At 29.1% G+C, this 21,272-nt stretch overlaps 2 protein-coding genes across 2 annotated transcripts; one reads left to right on the forward strand and one right to left on the reverse strand.

The window, feature by feature from the left end:
• Positions 1–13,217: 13,217 nt before the first annotated feature.
• LOC111041059 lies at positions 13,218–15,518 on the reverse strand. Its single transcript, XM_022325213.1, has 5 exons — positions 15,507–15,518; positions 15,134–15,262; positions 14,305–14,919; positions 14,071–14,239; positions 13,218–13,696 (listed from the first exon to the last, which is right to left on the reverse strand). The coding sequence occupies exons 1-5, from the start codon at positions 15,516–15,518 to the stop codon at positions 13,218–13,220; spliced, it is 1,404 nt and encodes a 467-aa protein (XP_022180905.1).
• A 407-nt stretch (positions 15,519–15,925) lies between these two features.
• Positions 15,926–17,994, forward strand: LOC111041060 (piggyBac transposable element-derived protein 4-like). Its single transcript, XM_022325214.1, has 3 exons — positions 15,926–16,041; positions 16,206–16,295; positions 16,365–17,994. Exons 1-3 carry the CDS (start codon positions 15,926–15,928, stop codon positions 17,992–17,994), a joined length of 1,836 nt encoding a protein of 611 aa, XP_022180906.1.
• Positions 17,995–21,272: the final 3,278 nt, after the last annotated feature.

The following is a 21,272-nucleotide window of genomic DNA, read 5'->3' on the forward strand; positions in this document are numbered from 1 at the left end:
ATCTATTGCCCAAGAAGCTAAAAATTCTTGAACTGAAAATTGTTTAGACAAATTTATGAATAATTTATCTTTATTAAATATATGTGTATCTGTTGGCTCATTAAAAGTGTTGATAACTGGTAATGGTAAATTAGTTGAAGCATTTGACGGAAACTCATTTGAAATATTGTATTGGTTCTTAGAGCTAGATGTTAAGTTATCATATTTAAACAAAGGCATAAGATTTAAATTATTTATTTCTAAAACATTTTCTGGTGGTTCATATTCCAATGAATTTGAGTGTGAAAGCATTTCCTCGACATCATTTATTTCTTTCATAATCTTTCTTCTCTTAGTGCGTACACTTTCTATTCTTTTAGTAGACATATTATGATTCAGTAATCACTACCAAATACCAATAAAAATTTAACAAAATCAAATTTATTATTAAAATACAAATTTTTATTATTATTATACAATGGTAATTTTGTAAGTATCTACCTACCAAAAAACTAAAGTAATATAATATACTTAAATTTGTTCCTATCAAATACACCAATAATAAATATTTAATTTTTTACGGTACTAGTTAATTTAGTTGATAATTTACTTATTTAAGTTTAATATAATTTAAATTAATTTATACTTTTTAAAATATGTATTATAATGAGAAATAGAGAAGTATTATGGTAATACAACTAATACAAGTGTTATGGTCACCCAACCAGGAAATCAGCAACAGTTTAAATAAAATATTTATTAGAAGAGTGAATAGACTTGGTATAAATAAACAAAGACTTGATCTTTTTACTATCTTTATACTCTTTTTAGTATGCCAATTAAATTCAATGTCTTTTTAATTATATATTATATATTATATATTATTTCAAACTTTAGATATTCACAAATCACAATAGTGTTTATTAAAACATACATACTGTTAATCAACAATATGTTTTTTTTTTTTAATATAAACCATTTTAAATTTGTCAATAAATAATGGTAAAATGTATGCAGTATATATAGGAACTAATTATGATAATTTAATACTATAGTTAGGTAGTAGGTTCCTACAATTAATTAATTATTTTATAGTAGGAAGAACGAGTTAAAAAAACATAGTATAACAATAGGTGTTTGCCATGCTTAATACTATATTAAATTCTAGTCAGTGCTTGAATCGGAAAAGAAAAATCAGGACGTACTATTAGCTGGCATTACCAAATAATGTATGTACCCACCCGTATTTAAAATGTTTAAATCTACCACTATAAAGCACTATATAGTATATACCTACTATAAAAATATAAAATTAAAATGTTAACTTTATAATTTAATACATTTCACTTACCACAAACAGCATAAAATCCAATATTTGGTAATATAATAGTTCACACTGTTTACACTACAGTAGAAAGAAGACACGTATCGTCGTAATGGCGTGCGGGTAAATAGTTAAAACGTTAAATCGTTAAATGTTTAATCTTTAGGCACTGCCGCGAACTGGTATCAACACTCCGCCACTCCGCGTCACAACAATCCGCGTTCGAAAACAATAATATTATAGAATTTTGAGAAATCTAAAAATATATTTTTTGACGACAAGCTGGGTAAATACAAACTGTCCATAGAGACGGCATACGCGTGTCGTGTACTATCGATAATACTGAGATAAGCATTAAGCACTTGTCTTGTTATTTATATAATTTTATTATACATACAAAATATCCAAGTTATAGTTACGTAGTAATGTGCACAGTTCACCGACGTATAAAATAATATTTAACAGTTTTATTATCATAATTTCATAAGTCATGAACACATGAATTTATATAAAATACCTAAAATAATACTTACCACAAATTCAATTCAAATAATGGAAAATTATGTATTTAATACAATACATAAATTATAATTAGTATCATTTTATTAGATACCTACATTACAGTATACATTAAAATTAAATGGCCAAATGGGTGTATTTGATTGGGAGATGTCCGTGTACCTATATCGATCAAGTCTACAGAACAGGGATTTATATACATAAAGACATAAAGTGTTGTATACTTATTACTTTTTCATTTTAAACGAGAGGACAACTTTTGTAATACGACTTTTTACCTATTCCATATTATTTTAATATATTTACTATAATATTCTACTCAGGTTTTTAATTAAATATTATTAAAATCATTTGTATACAATATTTTACGAAAAATATTTTCAAAACCACATTTTTACAACATTTCTCAAATAATAAATGTAAAATGTTATAGTAACTTTAAAATTATAAAAATTAAAACTGAATATTATGGTAACGTTTAAAAAATGTTTTTCAAATAATGATATAAAATAAATGTTTCTATAATAATATAATAACATTTGTATTTAAATATTTTTACATAATTTAATATACAATATTATTATAATATAAACGTTACTAAATTGCTGTCTGGGAATGCACCTCTGGGCTACAAACAACGAAGTCGACGAAATGAACAGAAGAGTGCTTAGCTCTATGAATCAAGTTGGTTTCATTTCTGAAGCAATTGATACGTCCGCAAAAAGACAGGATATTGAATCTTCCAAGAAACTGCAACGACAAAAGACTATGGGATTACCTTTAAGATTAGTTTTAAAAGAAACAGCCAAGTATATGGTGATAGCCAACATTTCAACCGATGATGGCATAGTCAACGGTGCCATCGGAGATCTCATGCAAATAAACAAAGGGCAAACTGTAGGAGGTAAAGAAGTTGCTAAAAGAGTTTGGATCAAGTTCAATGAACCAGAAGTAGGATCAATGACTAGACAGCAGATTAAAAACAAACTGAAACCTGAAGGCGAACACACAGACGATATGTGCAAGTGGACACCAATTGAAATCACAAAATTAGAATTTCAATTGGGCAATGTGGAGCACCATAAAGTAACGAGAATGCAATTGCCCTTGGTAGAAGCTTTGGCATTGACGGTACACAAAAGCCAAGGCGCCACGTATCAATCCGTAGCATTCCATATACCCAAAAAATACTTGAAATGCAATATGCTGTATGTTGGATGTAGTCGAGCAACTTCCGCACAAGGTTTGCGTATAGACCACTTTCCTGCAAAGCCACCAAAACCTTCATCAAAAGTTGAATATGAGATGTCCAGACTTAGGATACCAAGTTGTGCACTAAATCCACGGTTTTCTAGAATTATGAAAGACAACAAGCCACTATTGTGTATGTCACATAATATAAGATCATTAAAAAAATATGAAGATCATATTAATGCGGACAACGTTCTTTTGCGATCTCAACTAATGTTTTTCCAAGAAACTGGTTCAAAATCAACAGACACATATAAAATTAAGATATTGAATGCTGTAGAATAGACAGTATACATGCCAATGGCAAGAGTGGTTCAATTTGTTTTGTTGGAGAATCTATTCAAAATAAGGAAATAACTAGCAATTCAACATTATTACAAGACAAAAAAACACAAACACATCTAGAAGCGATTGAAGTATTCATTGAAAATATAACCTACATTGGTATATATTCATCGCCTAAGTTTCCTGTACAGGAACTTTGTGATTTCATTGAACAAGTAGCTTCAACCCACACAAAAGTTGTATTCATCGGTGATTTCAATACAAACTTCAATAAACCACCAAAACAACTAGTTCAAATATTAAAGCAATTCAATTACAAAGTATTAGTGGATGATATTACTGCAGATTACGGAACAAGCATAGACAATGTAATATCAAATTTCGAAATTGCAGTTTTGGTGTATGAATCTCTCATAAGTGATCACAGGCCTATTCTCCTTATGGACAAAGAAACTTACAATGAAATTGAAAAAAATTATGTGAAAGCTGATGATCAGATTGTAAAAGTTGATGAAAACAATTCGATCAAACCCAACGTCAGCATAGCTAATAGAGATATTCTGGTAAAATCAACTAAGGTCAGGATTAATAATAACTTGGATGATATTGAATTCTTTCAAGTTGATAGTGCCACTGTCAAGGTAGTTGAAGCTAAAACTAAATCAACTGAGGTCCTCAATAATGTTAACTTTGATGATATTGAATTCATTCATGTCGATGATTGTACCATCATGGTTCTAGAAAATTGTTACAGAAGCTCAAATATATTGGTAGAATCAAGTGATAATATAACTACATCGAGAGTTCAAAAAATAATACCAAAGATCGAGAAACCAGTAGGCATAATATCGAATCGTATTTGTGTCTGTACAAATATTGACAATGGCTCGTGTTATGCTAATTCTGTCATACAGGTACTTTTTCATTGTGAATCACTTGCAAACCAAATTGGCAATAATGAACTTGGACCAACACTTCAACAATACCTGGACGATTATAGTAGCAACAGTATCTTATCTAGTACTCGAACAATCAGAGAATATTTGGACAACGAGACAATATTTTATACTCTGCAAGAACAACAAGATAGTGTACAATTTTTAGAAGCACTTATGAACCGTTACAGACATACATTTGATTCATTATTTGGATTTCAAGAAGTGTATAGCAGTCGTTGCAATTTGTGCAGTTATACAACAACCAGTGATGCACCGACGACCAGTTTGATCGTACATTTGGATATTCCAGAAGACAGATCACAAACTCTGCAAACATTATTGTCAACTGATCAAAATGTATGGTCTAGCATATCAGACTACAGATGCAATAATTGTAATAACATTGGAGGTTATGAAAGTAAACATCAGATAATATTAGCCCATGAATATATAATAATTCAATTAAAATTATTTACTACGACCTTCATAAACGGACAATTTGTTTCCAATAAGATAACCAATTTAAAACTTAGCGGTGTACCATCCAGTACTTTAGAAATTGCTGGAGCGCGTTACAAACCTCAAGCCGCCATATTACATATTGGACAAAACACGAGCTCTGGCCATTATATCGCATATCTGAAACAAGCACATTCTAATTGGGTTTCGGCCAATGACACAACAATTGCTGAAAAAAAGTGGCCGAATAACAGCAAAGATGTATATGTAATCATTCTACAAAAAATATAACAATATTATGAAAGTAAGAACAATATACAAAAACTATACACCAACCAAAAATAATATGTACATAAATTACATAAAATATTAACTGTCTGATTAACATTTAAAAAGGAACGTGTAAACCGCCAACTAATTACCTACATAATATTATTATGTATGAGTTGCCAGTCTCAAGCCTGGATAAAAGTGTGAGGGCGCTTACCTTATAATAATTGTTAACTTTTTTTTATATATTAATAAGTAGAGATCTAGATTTTATAATTATTCCTACAAAAGTATTTATTATCATTTATTAGAAATTAACCATTGAACCCATTTGTATTTATTTTTTGTCAATCCTTCATAATATTATACAAATAATTTTAATATTTTAATACAATTTGTTGCATTACCAAATGTGTGACATTATATGTTATAATATTCAAATACAATAAATAATTTTCTAACACTTTGAATTTTTATAATACATTGTTGGTAATTTATCTTAATACATTTCCGATTAGTATACAACTAATAAATATATTAAATTTAAATCTATTCATAAATCATAATACTCAGTAAACATTATGCATATCATGATACATCTTAATGATACTAAAAAACTAAATAATACATTTTATATACATAATACATAAAAATATTTAAAAAAAAACTACTGTTGTGCTTATAATTTTTTAACAAATTAAATTGATGTTTTTTTACAGATATTCAAAATATTTAAACAATTAATAGTTTGTAAGCATTTGAACCTTTTGGTGGCCTTAATATGGCTTAACAATACAAAATGTTTATTTATTCATATTGATAATGTTTTATAATAATTCTAAATCTTTGAAAAAGTCTTCATTACTCGCCACTCAGTGTATTTTGTGATACAAAACACTCACAAGATTCTGTATTTAGGTGCTGTACTTTTAATTAAACTGATGTATCAATCCCCTGTTAACTGTATGAAATGTAATAAATATTATAATTATTAAAATCAGTAAACTTTTAATAGTTCATTGTTCGATTACAATTGATTCTAATCAGGTCAAATTTATTTGAAATAGCTCCACAGTTAAGTAAAGCCAATTTGAGAGGTTAAAATGTGGACTAAAATCCACAGAGTATAACATCAGCAGGAATAATTCAGGACAAATTATTTGTTATACTTGCATATTCTCCACCAATGACATAATGTTGCCATTTACTGTATCTAAATAAATAACACAAGTATAAGATAATTTAATATATCAATAATCTTAAATAAGAGACAAGAATTATGATACTTCTAAAACTTACCTACAAATGTTTACACATGTTTATTGTTTAGTGAAAGTGTTGAAAAATAATCCAGGATTTGTCTTGTACATTATGTGTACCTATGCCATTACACATTTACATACAAACAAGCAACACAACACATAATAAGGCAAATTAAATAAAAATATAATCATGAAAAAATCTAAAGATGTAACTGTAAGCTTAGTAAATGTACAGGTAAATATTTTTTTTTACTAATAAAATTAGCATGAGAGTATATGATACCTAAAATTAAACATAATAATGAGACGAATATTCACAAGTCATAACCACAGATATAATATTATAATACATAATATTATTATAGTTGATATAAAAATACGTAATACGTCGGGACGTTTAACTCGCCCACAACTACTGATAGTGTATTATAAATATACAATCAAATATTGTAAGTTATCGCTATTAATTACAATCACATTACCTAATTAATAAATTTGATTTTATCGACATTGTGGTCATCATCTACGACAAAAATATGGTCTATGATAGTATCACGGTTCGTTGTTGATGTATAACGCGTTATAACTTATAAGTACCTAATCCTAATGGATATTGTGAAATGATTAATTTGGAATTTATTATAAGTCAACTATTTTTTTAATACCATAGATAAGTATGTAATATGTCTTAAACCAAGACTGACATACCATCTCCACTCAGAATCGATTTTCTAGTACAATGATATTGTATCATTGAATTCAAATTTAATTCCATCCATTATACAGAGACCCACTTGTAACCTACTGTACAGCAGAGCGACATCCACTTACCCGCTTTTTTTGTTTTAAATCAAATGTATAATCGTCGTAGTTATACCTAGGTTCTGGATTACATTTTAATTTAACTGGTATTTCTATTTCCCGTCCGTACAAGAGCGCGTATGGCTGATAATTGGTCGCCTTGTGCTCTGTCGAATTATACACAAATAGTGCATACACTGCATACGGTAATAATTGGTCCTAATTGTTTAAATCCTTATCTACGTAATGTCTCAAATATTCAGATAACGTTCTATGACTTCTTTCTAACGCGCCGTTGGTCTCCGGATGATAAGGCGATGTGTGCATCTTATTTATTTTTAACAATTTACACACTTCAGTAAAATTCTTACTAAGAAAATCCGTGCCTTGGTCTGTCAAAATTGTTTGTGGTACCCCGTGTACACATACGAAATTGGTAACGAATTCCTTCGCTATTGTATTTGCGGTATGGTTTTCAAGTGGGACTCCCAAAGAAAACTTCGTTAAATCATCTTGTAATGTGAGGATATATTTAAATCCTGAGTCGGTTTCAATTAACGGCCCCACAATACCTAAAAATAATTTTTCGAAAGGTCTAGAACTTGTGGTTGTAATTACCATCGGACTTCTATGGTGTTTATTCGTATTTTTATTTGTTTGGCATGAAGCACAGTTTCTAACATACTAATTTACTTCTTTCTTTAAGTTTGGCCACTTAAATTGCCGTTTAATTTTTCTATGTGTTCTATGTATTCCAGCCTTTCCCACTAAAAGAGAATCATGGAATTGTTTGAAAATAGTTAACTTTTCTTCTTTAGTATATTCTAGTTTGGTACAAATTATTATTTCTATATTCATGTTACGGGATATATATAGTATCATTGCCCTAACTTGTGTCCATTCCAATCCGTCCTTGCGTCCTAATTGGTTCATGGCCAGTTTACTTAGTTTATGTTTTTCACAAAAATATTTTAAATTTAACAGTGCTAGATGCATGTTTTCATATGTTGCTAATTGTTTTTGTTTACATTTGGTTATCAAGAATATTATGTATCTGTCTTCATATTTAAATTTAACAACTTTTCCTACGTCTTTATTCGATTTTGATTGTTTATCCACCCCAAATTTTTGTTTTAATTCGTAATTTATGCCCGATCTAAAATTATAATATTTTTCTATTTCCGATACTATATGATGTTCATTCGGCGACTCTATTAGTTCACCGTGTACTTCCTTTACATTTTTATTCGTTATTACGGTTGTTTCTGATTTTTCAATAAAATTCGCGTAACTTTCGTCTTTGATTTCCTTAATAGTGTATATACGACATAATGCGTCAACATTTGCGTTTTGTACCCCTGGTTTATATTTAATTTCGTAATTATATTGTTCTAATTCGATTCTCCACCTAGTTAATTTAGATAATGGATCTTTTAGATTAAATAACCATGATAGTGGTCGGTGATCAGTAAGAAATGTGAACTTTCTGCCATAGAGATATGGTCGGAAATGTTTTACCCCGAATACGATTGCTAGACATTCTAATTCCGTTGTTGAATAATTCTATTCAGATTTATTTAACGTGCGTGATGCATACGAAATTGGTAAGTCACTTCCTATTTTTCCTTGAGATAATATTGCTCCTAACGCTTTCCCGCTAGCGTCCGTTGTTAATATGAATTCTTTCGTAAAATCGGGATATTGTAATATTGGTTCTGAGCAAAGTTTTGATTTTAATTTATCGAACGCTTGTTGACAGTTATTATCCCAATTGAACTTTACGTCCTTTTTTAATAGATTTGTCATCGGACTTGCTATGGAACTATAGTTTTCTGTGAACTTTCGGTAATACCCACTTACACCTGGAAAACTTTTGATTTGCTTGACATTCTTTGGTACCGGAAAATTCATGAATAAAGTAATTTTATTTGGATCTGGTTTTATTCTGTGCTCCGAATTTATATGCCCTAAGAATAGACATTCTCTTTTAAGAAACTCACATTTATCTGGTTCTATTTTTAGGTTATGGATACGTAAACGTTCGAATACATCGATTAGTTTATTATTATGGTCGCTTAGATTTTTAGCGTATATTATTATGTCGTCCAGATACACTAGACATTTTACTCCGATTAGACCTGACAAGACATTTGCCATCATACGTGCGAACGTACTCGGTGCTGACGCGAGTCCCATGACTAGTCTTTTGAACTGATAGTGTCCCTGACCTGTTGAGAAAGCTGTGTACTCCCTAGAATCTATAGCTAAATTAAGTTGGTGGTACCCTGCCTTAAGATCTATCAGTGAGGACAGCTGGCACTGACCTAACTGATCTAGTATTTCGGTAATATTAGGTAACGGGTGAAATTCATTCAGAGTCACATTGTTTAATGCTCGGGAATCTATGACTATTCTGAATTTTCCTTTCCCTGATGCATCGGCTTTTTTCTTTACTAGTAATAGTGGTGCATTAAAAGGACTCATGCTACATTCTATTATGTCGTTTTCTTCCATTTTTATAAGTTCTTTTTCAATTATGGGCATTTGCGCGTGCGGTAACCTATACACTGAAAAAAATATTCAGTTAGGAATACTGAAATACAGTAGTTACAACCATGCTTACCGGTTGGCTCAGGGACAACAATATCTTAAGTTAGAGTAACAAACTCATTTTTGTTAACTAATTATTGTCATGGATATAAAGTAGTTTGTTTCAAATACAAAACGTAATTTAGGTTTGCTTAAAAAATTCAAAACTAAAAAGTTATACTTACAAATTAATTTGTAGGTATGCAGGATAATATGTCATTGGTGTCACAAAACAATTAGTTAAATTTGTTTGGTATTAGTTACAATAACAATGAATGTTCTTGGTGGCTTACAAGTTATTTTGATACCACTACAGAACTCATTTGTTGTAAGTACATACTCTATAATTTATACAACAATGCAATTTAGTTAATATTGTTGTTTAGATCTGTTATCTCTACAAAACAGACAGTGGTAGGTATCAGGCCCGTAGCCACGGGGGGCAAAGGGGGGCGTTGCCCCCCCTAAACCCAGTCATTGCCCCCCCTAAAAAATATAAAATTGCATTAATATTTAATATATTTATATATAATGCCCCCCAACAATTTGCTTTGCCCCTCCTGAAAATTTGGTCTGGCTACGGGCCTGGTAGGTATAGTAATTTTATTTCTGTTACAATAAGTTACCAAATATTTAGTCGATACAGTGCTCAAATTGTGGGGTTGCTCTTCTTTTTTATTTTTTTTACCATTACCCATCAAATTTTTTTCCCAATTTCCTTTATAACTTAAAGTGAAATTGGAACAATAATTACTTCCTACTTAATTGCATCACCATATTATTTTTCCAATTTGAGCACTGATACTGTAAGCATAATGGTTATAATTAGGTGAATAAATATTGAAATAAAATAACGACTGCCAAATTGATTTTCTTATATTGTTTTTATTACGCATAATATATTTTCAAACAAATTTTATGATTTAGGTATTTTAAAATGTTAAGTAGTAACATTAAATATATTTGTCACATAAATAAAACAACAACATAATTTAAAAAGGACTTCTTACAGTAATATATTTTGTTCCATTTGATACAACATTTAATGTATTTGGTACATGAGAAAGGAGAAAATCCTGAAATACATAACGAATAATATTGGTTTCTGGTAATGTTATTTCATAACAGTAAACATGTTCATCAAAGCCGATTGTTGTTAAAATGTTGCACTCAAAAATTACCCTGTTTTCCGCATAAAGAAAAACATTCTTTACAATCGCAAATTGAGGATTATTATCACTTAAAATGCCTAACGTCAATATAGTTTTAGGTTTGTAACGAGTTCCTCCCACTTCAGCCCAATTTACTCGAAATATTGAATCCTCTACATTCAGATTTAGTTCATTTTGAATTTGATGCCGTTTTATAGAGTCCAATTCTGTCTGAGGTCCTACTTTTATTTTATTACATAATTTACCATTAATAAATGTTTCATTTAACTTAAGTTGGTGTTTGATTGCCAAAGTCTTGCAAATGTTACGCCTATTGAATGAAGACCTTGCTGAAATTTTTGATACTTTATGTTTAGCTTCGTATCTCATAGACCATAGGTGAATTACGGGTCCAAATTTTTTAATAAAAGAGTGATAGTGTGTTAAAAAATGAAATTTTGGTTTTAAACGGTTTTTACTATACTTTAAATAAAGATCATTCATTTCAGCAACTAATGTCTGAAGCATTGAACAACTGTCTAATTCAAGTGATGTTGATAATATAACATCTATAACTCTCCGCATAGCAATATATAGACCCCAAACTGGTTCTTCTGAGGGTACAAAATCACCGACTAGTAAACCAAAGTACCTTACTAATGTCAACATTTCGGATGCAGATTGTCTAATATTTTCTTGTATAATATAATCTTCAGTAAGTGCACACGGTTTATTGTTTTCAGGTCCATAGTCAAAGCAAAATAGTCTGTCATTCAATACTTGTAGCGTAAAAAGCTTTAATTCCTTAATATAGTATTTTAAAATGAAACTCATAATATACTTAGAACACCCTTCTAGCATGTCGTGCATGACATCTACTCCTAGTTGATCAAACAAATTAAAATTATTCACACTAAACCAAATACACTCTTCTCTTACACCAGTAGAAGACACATCATTCAGTGATAATTGAGCATAATACTGATCAGTATGTCTTAATAAACTCTCATCTTCATAACATTGAACCCGTATATCTTCTTTTCTCATTGTACACATTCTACATGGAAAGTTTGAGGAGAAACTCTCAGTAAAACCTGTGATGGAATGCAATCCTAAGTTGTCACCTAATATAAGCCCCAACTCAAAATACAATTTGCCTTCATAATCTGGTGTACTTATTTCAATACCAGTTTCTTGTAAAAAATTTAATTCATCCATTAGAGGCTGAAAAATAATCCTATTTCCAAATTCAACCCTGTCAGAAGAATGAAAAATTAAGGCAAGAAAGATGTTGGATAACACTGTAGAACGATAAGAAGGGAGACATGGTAACGAGACATAAACCCCTCCTAATTTATGTATTCCAGAATGACTACCAAGGGCATTTCCACTTTCAAAATCGTCAAAAAAAACGAAAAGTGGAAAGACAATGCGTTCATTGTGACTAGCAGCTCTGCTTTGCCAATATGTGCCTTGAATAAAGTTTTGAATAAATTTATTATCAGATTTTAAAGTTTTTATATGGTCTAATGTTTCAGAAAGCACATTTTGTATTGAAAAAAAATTTTTAAGAACATTTCGTAGAGGTATAAATTGTTGTGTACAGGTAGAAGGTTCTAGAATGGGTATACCACTTTTAACAACTTTATTGAGTCTTTGACCAATAACCATTTCTGTTGGTTCTATAAAAGAGCCTTGCTTATTAAAATACGAAAACCTTTTATGTTCAGTTTTAAAATTTATTAATGCACTTTCAATATCTTTTACAACATTAAAAAAAGAAGTAAAACATTCTTTTGACATTTTACCTTCAGACAACAATTTTTGTGCACAACTTTGAACAAAAACACCAATACCTTCTGAAAGTACTGTTTCCATACCATCAACAACAATTTGAACAGCATTTCTGGGCATAATAGGATTTGCATACAAACATGCTAGAAATGTACTTAAAGTTTGGTTCAAAATTTCAACCGGTTCTATGGTAAATTTGCTATTACTACTCACATTATATGGAGGCAAAAAAACAGAATTAGCTTTAGTAGTTGCTGTGGACTCTGAGAAAGTATTGTCTTCGAGTAATACTTGTGAATGTGATGAAATCTGTACTAAATCTTTTCTATGTTTTAATAAATGTTTGATATATGAATTTTTTAAGTAAAATAACCTGCTACATTCTCCTTCAGCACAATTATACACATCAAATTTATGATCAGAATGTTGAAAATCAAAATGTCTTAAGAGTATATTAGTATTAATAAAAGTTTTTTTACATATAAAACACGTAAACATATTGTTTTAAAAAACTTTAAGTGTAAAAATTAAAAATAATAACTATGTAATTTGAAGCAGGGAATTCTTTAAATCTAAAAAATAAAAATATTCAGTTTTAAATAGTTATTCCCACATCTGATAAAAAGGCATTGACTGCCGTAAAGTTTTTATCCAACGGTGTATTTAATTTGTATAACCCTTTTTGAATAAAATACCAAATACCTTCACTCTCTGATGGATATTTAGCATTAAGTGTGATTATAATTTTGAAACAGCAATCGACTGCTGAAAGTATTGAATTTAAACGATAAAATGTATTATCAACTATCACAAAGTAACTGGAAATCTCTTTTAAAGAAGAACCCACTATTAATACAAAAGGCTGTAAAGTTTGGCCTAATCCTACCAATTTATCTCTTCTTCTTGATATTGTTTCTTTTACTTCGGCACTACTCAGCACGTGTGTTATAAAACCATCCCTCATCTCTACTTTCGATGGTCTCCATTGCAATTTTGCTTTTTTCCCTTTAGAAATGGATATGCCAATCAGAAATGGTAGACACAGTAACACAGCAAGATTTGAAATGTCCTCGTCTTCTACAAAAAAAAAAAAATACAAGTTTTAATAGGTACTTTAAAGTAATAATTTTAAAAAAAAATGCCTATTAATCATTTTAATCATGTATGGGTTCTTTAAATTTTTTTTTATTTAATAGTGGATCATTTTTTTTCATTATAAGCTAGTTGCTTGCTTGCTTATTAAATTAAGTTTATTTAATCATCATTGAGTAAATTTGTTTCCATACTATTATACTATTATACTTTTAACCTTTAAAACCAACTACCTACTGAGAAATTTAAAAACCCTTTGTTTGAATACCTATAATTTGATCATTTATATTATTTTCAAAAATCAAAAATGATTTTTAACGATTAACATTAAAAACAATTTATTTTTTATAATGTACCTTCAGAGCTTAACTGCACATACTCCTTCAAAAGTTGATTGGTTGAAAGGTCCTTGGATTTATTAATTTTCTCCGTTGCCAATTCGAAAATTTTATTTTTGCACAGAGGTAAACTTTGATACAATTGATCACTAAATCCAGGATAAGCCACATCAAAGTCCTTCAAAATCTGAAAGAATGTTTTATTTTTATGGTGAAAGACCCAAACATATTTAAAATATTTCCCATACTCACAAGAGTATACCCAGCAGGTTTTCTTAAAGATGGAAATTCCGCCATATACTCAGTAATAGTTGGACCATCTTGAGACATTAATTTCTTTAGTCGAGTATTAGCAGTAATGATCCAGTTGTTTTCAACAATATTCCACGGATCGCTTGAGTTGCGCAACCAATTCAAGTTGTCTTCAATTAATGCTTCATTATTTTCTGTTTTGTCGTCTAATGAGCGTAATGATTCTGGTAACAGAATGGGAGATGAATGTCCTGATGAAGATGAAGTACTGTTTCTAGATGGACTGATTAATCCAGATTTACGGTAATCTCTTCTTTTATTATAAAGACAATCAAGTAGTTTCCCTTTCGCTGCTCTTTTAAGCCCTGGCCCATAAGATATATATGGTATGAAATATGTGGCAGTATGTTCCTTATTAAAAATTGTCGTTATTTGGTATGCCAAATCTTGTAATCTCGATGATGGTACTTTGCGATTGACATCATTTTGAAGTTCTTTGTTGATTATTATATTACATAGACGCTTTCGGCCGATACTATCCAGCAGTCCACTTTGTGAGTAAGTTGCCAGTAACGCTTTACCAGCATTTGCACTTTTGAGCAAATCTAATAGCTCCTGAGAAAAAAAAATAAATAGAATTATCACTAATTTGATAGTTAAGTTTTATTTAATAGTCTACATTAACTTAAAATAATTTCATAAGTTAAAATTTAAGTTATAAGTAATAATGCACGAGTTTAAAGTATTGAAAATTTTCTTGATTAAATGCATATTAAAGTAAATTGAATACATTGTATACTTGATAATTTAGATTACAATTTTTACTTACTGAATTGAATGGCTCAGCTTCAGATAAATCTTGAGATGTACTACTATTTTCTTTGATAGGTAATTCATCAAGTTGAAGATATACTGTATTGCTGAACGTATTATCTTCAAGAGATTGCGGTGATAAAATCTAAGGATAAAATTGTAAACTACAGTAAGGTATCTACAAAAAAATTACATTAATTCGATTCTTGGTAATAAATTTTAAAAACAAAACTAACAAATCGAGTATATTATTCTTGATCAATGTAAAAATGTATGTTAAATTGAGTAAATAGTAACAATAAAACGATGTATTTTAAGTTTAACAATACATAATTTACTGTGAAAAACTAAATAGGTACACTTTAAATGTTTATATTCCCCATTAACACTTTGAGTGCCATGTGTATCAATTTCAATACACAACTAATATGTTCATTTGTGCCGTGTGTATTGATAATGATACACACATTTTGTCTTAGAAAATTACTTATTATAGAAAAACAAACCCAGATAGCGCCACAGAACAAAAAACATATGACTCTTGACTATATGTTTAATTCGTATTTATGATTGGTTTGAGGTTATATTAATTTGACATTGATAAAAAAATAAAACAGTTGATAACATTGATATTGCCAAATAATTTTATCACAGAACCATAGTTACTCTGCTGTTTTATTTACTTTATGATAATTTGATATGATATAATAATATCGTACTTATCATTTTTATTAATTGTAACTACTATTTCAATTTGAATCGAATTATTCGATTAATAGTAAGAAGTAAGTTCAAATTTTTTTTAAAAATGAACATAACAAATAAAAGGAAACAAATTGAAGAATGGTTGAACGACAGTAGTGTTTCAGAATATGATGATTCAGATAATGACCCGGATTTTGATATTGACAATAAAACTTCAGAGTAAGTATTTTTATTATTATAATTATAACAAAAAAATAAGATAGGTAAATCGTGTTTTTTTATGGTCTCGAATATATTATATTAGCCTATTTTATTATATAACTATCATGCATAATATAGGTATTTATTATTTATAATAAATCAATTTATTATCTGTATTACAGGGATGATGATGTTGATGTTGATCCGGCCAATTCAGGTGATATATTAGATCAAAATGCAAATACCTTTCTTGCAAACAATATTTTTGATGGGTAAATTGAATATTTTATGTGTTTTATTTTACATAAAAAATGTAATGTTTTTGTGTTATTGGTTTATAGATGTAATGATGACAGTTCTTCTACTTATATGCAACCTTCAGTGGTTTTATTATCACCTAGCCAATCAATTACATTAGACTCTTCAATTTATGAGCAAGATGAAGAACAAGACCTAGTTGAGTCAGTTGTAACAGCATTAGAATGGAGAAATGTCACTGGAAACTTAAAAAATTTAGTATTTACTGCTCCTTCTGGTGTTTCTAATTATTGTATTGAGCAACTTGATGATTATCAACCAATAAATTTTTACAACCTATTTATTGATGATGAAATCATGCATTATTTAGTTAATGAAACAAATAAGTATGCATTACAGTGTATAGTTTCTGGAATAGTCAATGAATCTATTTCAGATTACAGTAGGTTGAATGAGTGGACTGATGTGAATTTGTCTGAAATGAAGTGCTTTATTGGTTTTATTATATGGATGGGCCTTGACAAAAAACCATCATTGAATGATTATTGGTCAAAAAAGCTGTTATATAAACATTTTGTTAGTAAATATATGTCCAAAAATAGATTTAGAGCTATTCTTTCCATGTTTCATTTCTCAGACAATGAAAATTCATCAAATGTTGACAGACTTTATAAAATAAATCCTTTCTTAGATATGATGAATAATAAATTCCATAAAATGTATGAACCAGATGAGTCAGTATGCATCGATGAAACAATGGTACCTTTTAGAGGCAGGTTAAATTTTCGCCAATACATACCTGGAAAAAGGCACAAGTATGGTATAAAACTTTTTAAATTGTGTATGAAAGGAGGTTACACTTGGCATATAAAAATATATAGTGGCAAAGAAAAAGAACCTGGAAAACAAGTTGCTACAAGTGTTGTACTTGAGTTAATGAAACCATTATTAGGGGCTGGCCGAACACTTTATACTGATAACTACTATTATACAAGTGTTGATTTAGCACATAAATTGTTAGATAAAAACACACATTTAGTTGGTACGTTACGCAGGAATCGGAAAAACAATCCTAAGCCAGTTTTGAATTCTATACTAAAAAAAAATGAAATAAAAGCAATGGAAAGTAATATTGGTGTCATAGTAGCCAAGTGGAAAGATAAAAGAGATGTCTTGTTCCTTAGTACTAAGCATGAGCCTATGATGGTAGATGTTAGTACAAAATATGGTCTTAAAACTTCAAAACCAATTGCTGTAGTTGATTACAATGAAGCTAAATCATATACAGATGTGAGTGACCAAAAGGCATCATATGCTAGTACTATAAGAAAGGGAATTAAATGGTACAGAAAAGTTGGTATAGAGTTGTTAACAAATACTGCAATTGTAAATGCTCATTTATTATTCCAAAAAGTAACTAAGAATAAAATAAATATATCTGAATTTAGAGAGAAAATTGTGTTGTCACTTATAGAAGAAAAAATTCAGGACAAAAATGAGCCCATTGATAATTTACCACATAAATTACAGCAAAATGAAAAAAGAGGAAGGTGTTCCAGATGCTATTTAATGTTTTCTAAACAATTTGGAAGGTCTTATGCAGTAAAACATGCTAAACAAGTACAACAAAAATGTCCTGGGTGTGAAAATAAATTTTTTTGTAATGATTGTTTTTTTAGTTTACACAAAACCTCTCTTAAGTCAAATCCTTAATTTTTTTTATAGTTACATTGTTATTTGATGTATTGAAAAGACTTATAATATATGTTTATGTTTATATTTACTATTTAATTTTTATAAAGGTGTTAAGTTTTAGTTTTTATTAACTGATTTTATATGAAGATTTTATTTTCTGTTATTTAACTATTTGATTTTGTTCAATGATTATATACTATGATACAGTGTTTTAGTTTTTGTTAAAAGTTTTATACAAAGATAATGAATTTTACTTTTTTTTTTAACAATTTTATATAAATGTTTGATTATTTTGTTATTATAATTTTTCAAGTTGAATTAAAGAGAAGTTGAATATTTTCAATGACACTGTTTTGTTCATTTGTGCCGTGTGTATCAAAATTGATACACACTTAAAAAACAGACTTAGAATGCTTTTTCCCCCAAAAACCTGTTAAAGCTTATTTTATTGGTGTCTTAGAGTCACAATAAAAGAATAAAAATGTCTTGGTCAGAATGGTCAGTTTTGTCATTTTAGGCCCGGCACTCAAAGTGTTAAATAAAATCTTTGATCAAAAATAGACTAAATTTTAACTAAGGTCAAACCAGAGTAAAGAAAAATGGCAATGCCTAATAAACTTTAAAAATATTAAATTAAATTATTGAAAAATATTAGAATATTAGCTTCTAACCAAATCAATATAAGGATATGAAGTGAACCTTAGTACCTATGTCTAGAACAATGCAAAATACCTTCTTTAGAAGTGTCTTGTACTGTCAAAGCTAGCAATTTTTATCTAAAATAAATATAATTTAGTAGGAATTTTCTGACAGAAGCTAACATACCTGAGATAAACCACTGTTGCCTATTGTTTGGAAGCTACAATTATCTTCAACTGTTACAGTACTGCTAGATGTTTGTGAATCAGTAACCTTAAGAAATACATGTTAAGATTTAATCAACAAGATATAATTTCTTACACAAAAATGAAATATAAAACTTTAGGTATCTAAATTAATAAGCAAATCTTAAAATTAAATCTATTAGGTGTATGGCAACAGTTATATTATCACATTTTAAATAGTACCAAAGCAATAAAAGCAATGACTAATTTAATAACAAGTGATTAGTTTGCACCCATGTTTTTGTAAAAATGAGTGGAGGGTGGTACTAGTATAGTTGAGAAATAGAAAAAATGAAATAAAATTATTACTATGTTTGAAGCGCTTGAGGTATTCGGCATTCCTGATATAATTGCTCTCCAATCTTCCAAATTTGATATAAAGCGAGCTCTATGACCAACTGAAGGGATAAGTTCTTTGATCATATTTTCTTCTTTTAAGAAGAGAAGAGTTTTTATGTCTATGTCATTTTCTATGTAAAAAAAATCATTAATATTTTTAAATAATTAATTTTTTTTTATTTAATAGTGGATCATTTTTTTTCATTATAAGCTAGTTGCTTGCCTGCTTATTAAATTAAGTTTATTTAATCATCATTGAGTAAATTTGTTTCCATACTTTTCAATCATTATAGCTTTATAATTTAAAATGGTACAAAAAAGTAGTTTAAGTAGTTAAAAAGTACAACATTTAAGGGAAAATTCACATAGGTATCTAATTTTCAAAATTATTTAGCCATGTTACCAACTATAGATAGCAATCACAGTGTTAACCTAACAAACTATTTTGGAAATTTGGTGGAAATATAACTATCAACTTAAAAACCATGTGAAGAAAATACTCTCATGTGATAACTAATATGTTGTACCTACAAAACTTGGATAAGTGATACAAATTATGAGCACTAAATTACCATATTGTTTAATATTAGAGAGATAAAGCGAGATAGAGTACTCAAATAAATAGGTAGACTTACACTAAATAGGCAGGCTAAATTTTAATTGTACACGATGACTCTAAAAAATGAAAGCCTTGGAAAAAGCATTTTAGCAAGGTGGGCCTCCGCTGATTACAAACACATCATTTCAATGTTATAATATTAAATGCATAAGCATTAAGAAAAAAAAACTAAAAATTAAAAATGTGCTAATAAAAGAAAGTTGAAGCATGTTGCACGTGTTTTACACTGACCTCTTCGTTTTCTAAGTTAGTAATTATGCTAAAAAACTAATAAGCAGGTAGCATTGGAAAATGGCAATTATCTTCAATATAATATATTACTATATTAGGCCATTACCTAATTTAATAAAATTAATCTTACCTGCAAATACAGTAATGTATTGTTGTAAATTCCACGCAGTCAAAAAATCTTTAACATCCTGATCAGCCATTATCCGAATACTATTCTTTTTTTATATAATATAACTTTTTAAACACGATATAGTAAACGCACTTAATACGCAAAGTAAATAATAAACTAATAATTTAATAGTAAAATTGTTTACGTGTACCTATATTAGAAAAGTCGTGTTACCTATAAGTCAACAGCGGATCGACGCGAGATGCCGAAATTGCAAAATGAGTAAATGACTATTGACACACCAATACACACACATTGTACTGGTTAGTGGTTACTGGGTTATTCCGTATTTCCGTAGTTCTAACAAAACACTACTCTAATATCTGTTATGTTTATAGAACTTTTTGTAATCATCACTTATCATAATCGTAAAATAAACCAAAATACCAGTAACGCGTACTAAATATAGAGTTGTTTTCTCTTTGTATTTTGTTGTCCCAGCTATATGCTTTGTTGTAATCACATAGTATACTTTGGTTATAATTACCAATTTCCAATTGGTAATTTTGACGGAGTATTTAATTATACAAACAAGTATGATTTGTTAGAGACACAAAATATTCTGGTAAAAGTATTTAATTGCAGTATGCACTATTTAAGTTGTATCAATTACAAAACAACTTGTACTTGTAACTAAAGTGCGATTAACAAAAATACAATTGAATATATCACAGATTACATAGTTATACCAAGTGTACAGTTTGATCTGCTTTGCTATATTCTGGTTATGCCTACAATTTCTCATCTAACTAAACACTTCTGTTAATTATTTTAATCATATTTTTTTCAGTGTACGGTTTTCGGTGTATCGGTGGTTGATTTACTGGTAGCTTAATTACGTGTTCGGCGGCAGTAGTCATTGTTAGATAATCGTTTTCTAAATAAAATATATCTGCATATCGTTCGCAGATTTCTATTATCGATTCGCGTTCCTCATTGTTCAAATGATCGCTCCTAATTAAATTCCTTATCTTACTCACACGCTCGTCACTATTATTCACTTCATTTATTTTATTTATATTCGTATCGATGTCGTATTCATATGATATTTTAT

The sequence above is a fragment of the Myzus persicae genome, unplaced genomic scaffold (genome assembly GCF_001856785.1).
Source record: "Myzus persicae strain clone G006 unplaced genomic scaffold, MPER_G0061.0, whole genome shotgun sequence".
NCBI classification, from domain to species: Eukaryota; Metazoa; Arthropoda; class Insecta; order Hemiptera; family Aphididae; genus Myzus; species Myzus persicae.